Consider the following 9,221-nt stretch of genomic DNA (forward strand, 5'->3'; position numbering starts at 1 on the left):
GAAAGGGTTGTTCTTATCAAACCAAAGTCCAAACCCTGATTCACCTGAACCCTTTAGCACTACTACACACTGGGCAGCAGCCCTTCCCTCTATGGGAGTGTCAGTTTCCCAATAATCAGGGCTTGTTTGCCAATATTAGCCAAGCACAGAGGACAGACACAAAGCAACCTTAGGTTTTATGTAGGAAATGTCTCCTGGAGTTCACAGAGAAGCAATGAGGGATAGACTTAGAGCTGAAAGGTACTTGAGAAACCATCAAGGATAACCCCTTTCATTTTACAGATGAGGAAACTGAGGCTCAGGGATTAACTGATTTGCCCACAACCTTCCAGGGTAATATGTCAAGGTGGTACAATGGATAAAGTGCCAGTCCTGTGCTAAAATTTGACATTCATTTACTGTGATTAAGAAAGTCACAAACCTCTTTGCCTAAGTTACTTGGGTTTGTAAAATCTGTTTGGTAAACAGCATTTGCCTCTTAAGGTTGTTGTGAAGATTGAGATAATTGTACAATTAATAGATACCTGGCACATAGCAAGTGCTCTATAAACATTGGTTATTATTCTATTATATGACAAAAGGTTTGAACCCAGCTAATTTCATGTCATTCCAACAAGATTAACTCATCTAATCATTCAAAAATAATTGACAAGTAGCAGCATCTCACTTTTAAAACATAATTCAAATAGTAAGCAAAACTAGGTGAGATTTATACTTGTCTTCAATGCAAAGATGTAAACTTCGATTGGCTTTTAATGCATGATTGGACAGTGCCAGAAAAGCTGTCACATAGGACTTGCTTTCAGTTTTGCAGTGTCTCACTTATTAGTTGGGCCCTGGTAAGTATTCCATTTTACAAATTAACAAAGTGAGGCTAGGAGAGGTCAAGCTTTTGGCCAATGTCAAAAAACCAGACTCCAAGTCAATTTTTGTTTTAACTGTACAGTCTTCTGGGCCTAATTGTTTTAACCTAAAGGCTGACTTGTAAAACAAACTGCAAAGCCTACCTGCATTATGAAGTACTATGAGCTCTTAAAATTCCTATAAGTTATTACTCATAGGGAGAAAACACCATGCCCAAATAGAATCGTGGCCGTTTTTTGTTTTGGAAGATTTTTAAGATTGTGCGTTAAAAAATAGACATAATTTACCAAAAACCATTTGCTGATAGGAGTTAGACACCCAAAATATAAAACTAAGCCTGACAAAAACTTACAACTTAGCAGGCCAAAAAAAAAATTTTTTTTTTTTTTTTTTACTTAGGACAAGTTATGATAGGTGCTCAGCCAAATCTGATTACATTGTGATAGTGAATAAAGCAGCCCAATCCCAGATGCAGTAGTAACCCATGTGAACCTGAGTCACTTTAAGCCTTTTCAACTGCCAATTGTGAAAAAAAAATTTTTTGCACTACATAAGGCAAAGCAGAAAGCTAAACTTGTGTAAGTCAAAATCTCAAAAAGTTTTAAATATCTTTTCCCAATAGTGTTTTTATAGGGGGAAAAAAGCCCCTTTGTGTTTAATATGGGAAAGAATTTAGTTGGTCTTAAGGATTGTTTTTGTACACCAGAAAATTAGTTTTCAGTCAAGCATAAGAAACTTAAAAATGTCTCTACCTTGTGAAGAGCAAACATGTGTATTATAGCAGCTCCCTCTCCTGGCAGGCCTGCCAAATGGACAATTCTTGTTCAACCCCAGTTGGCTGGAGATACATCATTGAATTCCTAAGTACACATTATAACGTTAGTCTCATTAAGCTTAATCAAAATCAGAAATGCAACTGCAGACTTTAGTGGGATAAGCCACATATTCCTGCTAATTCCAATACAACAGAATTTTTTTAAAATCCCTTGAAACTTAAAAGCAGATTTTACTGCTCCCTGGCAGTCAGGAATGCAGAAGACTGGGTTCAATTTCTTAGATTTACTAAGATTCTTCCATACCTATAAAATAGCACATCTCCCAATTAAGAATACATGTGAACTATTTTCATTTTATAAAACCAAGGGCAAACGTTTGCAGAGGATTATTTTCCTAAACTTATTTCCCTAGATCATATAAATGATATTTAATGTTAAGTGCAAATACTTTGTAAACAAACTACCTTTGAAATGTTTCCTTCATTTCTAAACATGACCTAAAACATGCAATGATACTAAATGCCTATCAGGGAAGTATTGCCTTAGGATCAAGCTAGTGGCTATTGCCATTATTTCAGATAACCCCAAGGGGTTATACCGAAGGGCACTCAGAAAACAGCACTTTTTTCAACCCCATACTTGTCATACTTGAGACAACTTGCTTTGAGATTAAATGAGACCTTAAAAAATCGTATCCCAAGATTCAAATCTTGCTTCGTTTGTTTATACCCACTTTTAATACAACCACCGAATTTAATTTCACTCAATTCTATGCGTTAAACCACAAAAGTTTAAAATTTTTAGTCCCCAATCTGCTAGTTTTACCACCATTTGGGCAAGTAAAACTTGCATAAATTTCTCTTGTGGAGACATCCTACAGTACAAGAAACCTTTCACAACTAAAAAATTATGTACTTTCTATAAAAATCAATTCTTTAAAGTGGCTACTGGTCCCCAAATTTTTTCCAAAGGGCAGTAAAAATAGGGTCTACTCCCCTTGCTAAATTTTTTAGAATTCTCCCCACCAAAAAGCTTATAAACTAGCACTATAAGGGCTATGACTTGAGACCAAGGCATTTCAATTACTGGGGATTACTTTATACTCCAAAGCACACTAATAATGTATTCCTTTGTGTGTTGGTTCAAGAACACTTCCAGACCTACCTGGTTCACAGCCTGCTTCACCTTTCCAATGTTTTCTCCTCAGATTGTCTTCAATACCACTTAATCAGCTGAGCTATATTTCACCATTACCTTTCCTAAAAAACTTAGCTGTACCTGACCCCTTAAAATATTTAAGTTTTAGGTAAAAACTACTTTAAACTATTAATCTATGATTTAATCTGCTTGTTTTCCTGCACTTTGGTTTTTTTTACTTACCACTCTATAAAGTCAAACAAACCAATCTTCAGACTGATTATTTTATGTCCTTAAATACATTGCTATAACCGAAACACAATTTAAAAGACAGAACAACAAGCATTTTGGGAATGCAACAACTTTATTGAAAGAAAAGTGCAGTGAAATTACTCAAAAGCTTGAAAGAAACTTGAGGGAATTTTAGACACCTCCCCTCAAGCGCAGGACCAAGTGCAGGGTGGATTCTTTCTGGATGTTGTAGTCAGACAGGGTACGCCCATCTTCCAGCTGCTTTCCGGCAAAGATCAATCTCTGCTGGTCTGGGGGAATGCCTTCTTTGTCTTGAATTTTGGCCTTGACATTCTCAATGGTATCACTGGGCTCCACTTCAAGGGTGATGGTTTTTCCAGTCAAGGTTTTCACAAAGATCTGCATCCCACCTCTGAGACGAAGGACCAAGTGCAGGGTAGATTCTTTCTGGATGTTGTAGTCAGACAGGGTGCGACCATCTTCCAGCTGCTTTCCGGCAAAGATCAGTCTCTGCTGGTCTGGGGGAATGCCTTCTTTGTCTTGAATTTTGGCCTTGACATTCTCAATGGTGTCACTGGGCTCCACTTCAAGGGTGATGGTCTTGCCAGTCAAGGTCTTCACGAAGATCTGCATCCCACCTCTGAGACGAAGGACCAAGTGCAGGGTGGATTCTTTCTGGATGTTGTAGTCAGACAGGGTACGCCCATCTTCCAGCTGCTTTCCGGCAAAAATCAATCTCTGCTGATCTGGAGGGATGCCTTCTTTATCCTGGATCTTTGCCTTGACATTCTCAATGGTGTCACTGGGCTCCACTTCAAGGGTGATGGTTTTACCAGTCAAGGTCTTCACGAAGATCTGCATCCCACCTCTGAGACGAAGGACTAAGTGAAGAGTTGATTCTTTCTGGATGTTGTAGTCAGACAGGGTGCGACCATCTTCCAGCTGCTTTCCGGCAAAAATCAATCTCTGCTGATCTGGGGGGATGCCTTCTTTATCCTGGATCTTTGCCTTGACATTTTCAATGGTGTCACTGGGTTCTACTTCAAGGGTGATGGTCTTGCCAGTCAAGGTCTTCACGAAAATCTGCATCCCACCTCTTAGACGAAGGACCAAGTGCAGGGTGGATTCCTTCTGGATGTTGTAGTCAGACAGGGTACGCCCATCTTCCAGCTGCTTTCCAGCAAAAATTAATCTCTGCTGATCTGGGGGAATGCCTTCTTTATCCTGGATCTTTGCCTTGACATTCTCAATGGTATCACTGGGCTCCACTTCAAGGGTGATGGTCTTGCCAGTCAAGGTCTTCACGAAGATCTGCATCCCACCTCTGAGACGAAGGACCAAGTGCAGGGTGGATTCTTTCTGGATGTTGTAGTCAGACAAGGTTCGCCCATCTTCCAGCTGCTTTCCAGCAAAGATCAATCTCTGCTGGTCGGGGGGAATACCTTCCTTGTCCTGAATTTTGGCCTTGACATTCTCAATGGTGTCACTGGGCTCCACTTCAAGGGTGATGGTCTTGCCAGTCAAGGTCTTCACAAAGATCTGCATTGTCTGTTGAAAATAGAAAGAAAAAAAAAATTTAAATACTCATCATTGCTATCAATCCTAAATGCCAATTCAATCCCTCTAGAAATCCTGAAAAAAAACTGAAGGGAAAATTTTTAGCCCTAACAATTAGTGGAGATACCTCTGTTTAAAATGAGAATGAAAATAAATCTTAGGGCTTCTACACCCGTTGTGCCTAAAAACTAAATAAGTTTAAACACTGCTGAGTACACCAAGCAACTAATGTCTAAAACTTTTAAATTTAAAAAGGTTCTTAAATTTTTTAGTTGAGAATGAGAAAAAGAGAATTACTTTCATCTTATAGCTTCTGCACATTTTATACCTAAAAACTAAAAACGGTTAAATAACTTTTAAACAATGGAAGGACCAAGGAACTGGTGTAGAAATTACCATTTTATTTCAGATAAAGTAAATTATCTTTGCTATCTTTATTTCATTTGCCTTAAGGTAAGGAAAAAAAATTGCTTGATGCAGCTTGATCCTTCCAGTGTTTAAATAACGGAAACCACAGAAACTTACTTCTTTTACGCCAGGGCCCCTGTCCCTTCTCCTGACTTAAGTCCTGCAGTATCCACCCCGGCCCCCACCTGACAGTGCCCCTTGACCGGCAAAAGAAAGCCCATCTCGAGCCAGGCTGCCCACCGCCCTCTATCTCGGATGAGCGGACAGAGAAGGGGAGGGGCTGTATCACGTGACGTGATGAGCGGACAGAGGAGCCACTCCCCCTTTCCTCTGCGGACCGCGAACTTCCGGTCACACCCCCGCGCGCAGGCGGACGTAACGCGTTTTTTCTTTACTTCCCGCCCCCACCGAAGCGACGCGCCAGGCCCGGCTTTATGGCCGATTCTCTCCGGCAGGGGGCGCGCTTTCCTTCCTTCTCTCAAGCCCCGAATGAAAGCTCGTTCCTAACGCCCCCTCCCCCCGACCAGCAGTTTTCTCACACTAAAGAACCCGGGCTCTCCCTCCCGACTCCCCCACGGTCTCGAGACCTTGTCTCCCGCAATGGCGGGGGCTTCGTCTCTTCAAGGCTCACCACCAGCCGCCATCTTGCGGGCTTCTTTACTTTTTTTCCTTCTCTCCCCGCCCCCCCACTAGCCCGTCAGGCACCTAGGGCCAAAATAAACCGTCACTCCAAGCTCTCACCCAAACCCCCAAACTCGCCTACCCCGTAGCCCGGCAGCCACAAAGCCTACCCCACCCGCAACCCCACCCTTCCCAGGGGACCGCGCTATACAGCGTCCCCTCCCCCCTCACCAAGCGGTGGCGACGGCGACACACACACTGAACAACAGAGTCAACTCCTGTCCTCGGCGGATCTAACTGCGCCACACCCGGCGCGTCCTTATATAGGGACGCAGCGCGGCGATTCTATGAGATCCATCCGCGGAAACGCCGAGAAGGAACTATTTCTCCCACGCTAGTACCCCCATCCCACCCTACCACAAAACAAAAAAACGAGATCACAACTCTCACCACCCCTAAGCCGTAATCAGGTCGATGGCTTCCTCTCACGAAACTCTTTCTCGAGTTGGTTTAAGGGGGTGATGAAAAAGTAGCCCGGGGAAGGGGGAGGGGCCATAGCGTGAGCGGAGGGATTCTGAACGTTCGAAAGGAGTGCTTTGACACGGCGGACGTGGGGGGGGAGGGGCGGAAAGGGGAGGGGGGGAGTGGGAGGCTCGGCTGACGACAAAATCCGGCTTGGCCCAATGGAACGAACATCCCCACCCCCACCAACGCTGGGAGAGGGGCCGACCCTCCCCCGCCTCGCCCCGCGGGGCTCGCCCGTTGGGCCCAAACGCCCAAGGCGCGGGGGTGGGGGTGGGGGTGGGGTGTCCCACTAACGGGAGGTGTCGAAGGCTTTCCCCCCTAGGCCTGGGCACCCCTCGGCCTATTCCCCCCAAGGGACCGCCCCTCCCCCAACGGCCTTCTCCCGGACTCGGGGGTTTGACCCCAGTCAAAAGACTCGAGACTCCCCGCCCTGGTTAGCAACGATCCTCCCCTCCCCCATCGCCTCTATGGGCCTCAGTTTCCACATCTGTCAAAAGAGGGGAATGAACACTGGCCCTGCTTCTACCCTCTCCCTTCCCCCAAAACTTTACACACCCCTCTCTGGGCCTCAGTTTCCTCATCTATCCCATGAGGGAACCAGGTTCAACGGCCTCGGAGGCCCCTTCCGGCTCTCCATCTTAGGCTTCCTAAGAGAGAAGTCCCCCTAGGTTGGGGGGGGTTCCCCATCCTTGGGACTCTGGGTCTGCCCTAATAAAACCATGAATTTGCCCAAAGTGCTTGAGGTTTCCAAAGTATTTTCCTCATTCTCCTGAACCCCTCCCCCACCTTCAGGCCCCTCACACAGAATAAGCTAGGACTGAATAGAGACCTACAATAAGACTTCCTAAGGGTAAGGGGCCTTTCCTTTTTAAATACTTGTCCACTGACAATTCGGGGTGTTCCTCTGTGAAATCAGGAAGTTAGGGGAGTGGGAGGGGGCGGGAAGCCCCTTGCTCACAACACCAGGGCAGTTGGGTGGTCATCCGGTTGCTCCTCTCTTCATCTCTGACTCTTGGCTCCCACCTTCTACAAGAGACCTTTCCCAAACCCTCTTTATGTTGGATTCTTCCCTCTGTCATTGTCCAATTCCACTGTCCCCTGAATTCTTGAGCAAGAATTGCAGTTTGCCGGCTTGGGTGGGACATTTTATTACCCTCTCCACATCTAAACCATCTGGAGTGTAGTGTCATTTCACTGGGCCTCCCCGTCTGTAAAACCAAGGGACGGGGCCAGGGGAGCCGGGGGTCCTTTCGAACGCCACATCGGGCTCCTGTTTCACTAGGGTCCTCTCCGGCTCCACATTCTTGATCGCTAGATCTTTTGGCAAAAATAGAAAACCCTCATACCTGTGATCTCATCAATATGGTCATTTCCTGCACTCATTCGGACTTTTTGCTGCTACTCCTATGAGTTTACCCTGGGCATCCTTCCAATGTGGTAGGGCTTTCCTTGAGTTCTCCTGAATTCCCTCGGGTTACCAGAGGAACACAAGATCTATCTATCCCTGGCTCTCCCCTCCACGACCAGCACCTCTTCTTCAAGAGCTAATTTCTTAGCTTTCATCCTCCCTCTAACCTGTCACGGGGTCATCTCTTCCATCTACCTCTGCTGCCCCTTGTGCAGTCCTCACCTTTCAGGGCTTCAAGGAATGTAAATCAGCTACCAAAAGCCATTGGGCATCCGAAGAAGGAAATGCTGGTGTTAAAGCAGGAGCCTGTGTTCAGGGACAAACATGAAAACGACTTTGCTCTTTGGCAAAAGCGGTCCAGTCGGCCAGTTTCCTCCTGCTGGATTCTGATCCTCGGTGAATGACTTTATAGAGTGTCTGGCATCCTACCGCCTATCCTAGTCTGAACATAAACATTAAAATAGTTTTATCCATTTGGTTTTCCAAGTGTGGATTGTGAAGTCTAAAGTCTGAATGGTTTGGATTTCATTTAGAAAGTTCCTAGGCCTCTTTTTACCCCTACCCCATCAAGTCCCCAACAGGAGGGACATCTGAAGGACTTCAGATATAGAATGTCTCTTCCACATTGACTCAGGCAAATCCCACATAGAGATCTCCCTGTTTTATGCCTCAGTTAATGTTGCTAATCCAGAAAGTTGTAAAACAAAGCTGTCTCTGTTCTATCTTCCAGATAGATGCATCAACTGTATCAAAAATACACATAAAAGGCAGGAAAGGACAACAGAGACTTCTAACACTTTTAAAAAGCTAACTAATGAAGGCCAAGAATAACATTTTCCTCCTGAAAATTCTGTTAAGTTTTTTTTCCCCTTCCAATTTTCAGATTCAAAAATTCTACCTAAAGGACATTACAAATAAGTTCCATTGACATTTAGCTTAGTCCAGAAATACCTCCCTACAGGCCAGGGGGTATTATGATGTCAGCCAGGTACTTATTTATGTTGTCATTTGATGAAAACCTGCCTTAGAGGAAATTGTTGGCAAGCTAGAATACGAGAGTGAAATGATTTCCACTGGGGGAGAAGGGGCTCCACTTGGGGAAAGAAAATTCGAGCTAAAAATAAATGTCTGCTAGTTAGAGTTGATTGAATTGACTATTTACTTAGAATCAGAGTAATTCCCTTTCCTAACAACCTACATTGCAATATCTGTTCAGGTCTCCAGCTGATTTTAAGGTATCTGGCTATTCAGATAGTTTTTCAATTATAAATAAGAATTTGGAGTTAGAAAGCTCTTTTAGGTCATCTAAACCCTTAACTTACTGCTAAATAAGCCTATTGACTGGCTCCAAGTCAAAAAAACAGAAACATAAGACAGGAAAAAAATCCATTTACAAATCAATATCCATATATTTGGTATTTAAGTATTAATTTGATATTTAAGTATCTTCTTTATTTGATTTATATTATATTGTACATGCTTCATCTTACATAAATTAATTTATATGTTGATTATATTTTATAAAATAAACTACATGCAATTATTTCTATAGTTTTTATTTTCTATTACATAAATCTTAAATTTCTGCAATCAGAAAAATATTTCCCTTTCTGGCTGAGTTTGTTTTTTTTTAATTTATAGCCATCCCTAAAAACACAGAGCATATTATTATA

At 43.6% G+C, this 9,221-nt stretch overlaps 1 protein-coding gene across 10 annotated transcripts; it reads right to left on the bottom strand.

Annotated features, from left to right (window-relative positions):
• Positions 1 to 3,122: 3,122 nt before the first annotated feature.
• Positions 3,123 to 8,512, bottom strand: UBC (ubiquitin C). Of its 10 annotated transcripts, none has more exons than XM_074285598.1 (3): positions 8,447 to 8,512; positions 7,771 to 7,990; positions 3,123 to 4,577 (listed from the first exon to the last, which is right to left on the bottom strand). In XM_074285598.1, the coding sequence occupies exon 3, from the start codon at positions 4,572 to 4,574 to the stop codon at positions 3,201 to 3,203; it is 1,374 nt and encodes a 457-aa protein (XP_074141699.1). In that variant the 5' UTR covers positions 4,575 to 4,577; positions 7,771 to 7,990; positions 8,447 to 8,512; the 3' UTR covers positions 3,123 to 3,200. The 10 variants fall into 10 exon arrangements, with proteins under 10 accessions (XP_074141699.1, XP_074141543.1, XP_074141475.1 ...); XM_074285442.1 differs by lacking the exons at positions 7,771 to 7,990; positions 8,447 to 8,512 and adding exons at positions 6,066 to 6,328; positions 6,435 to 6,549; XM_074285374.1 differs by lacking the exons at positions 7,771 to 7,990; positions 8,447 to 8,512 and adding exons at positions 6,066 to 6,328; positions 6,431 to 6,548.
• Positions 8,513 to 9,221: the final 709 nt, after the last annotated feature.

This window comes from Sminthopsis crassicaudata, chromosome 1 (assembly GCF_048593235.1).
Source record: "Sminthopsis crassicaudata isolate SCR6 chromosome 1, ASM4859323v1, whole genome shotgun sequence".
NCBI classification, from domain to species: domain Eukaryota; kingdom Metazoa; phylum Chordata; class Mammalia; order Dasyuromorphia; family Dasyuridae; genus Sminthopsis; species Sminthopsis crassicaudata.

Bases quoted from the DNA above. Each gene is read 5' to 3' on its own strand.
- UBC (XM_074285598.1), bottom strand. From the start codon at position 4,574: ATGCAGATCTTTGTGAAGACCTTGACTGGCAAGACCATCACCCTTGAA.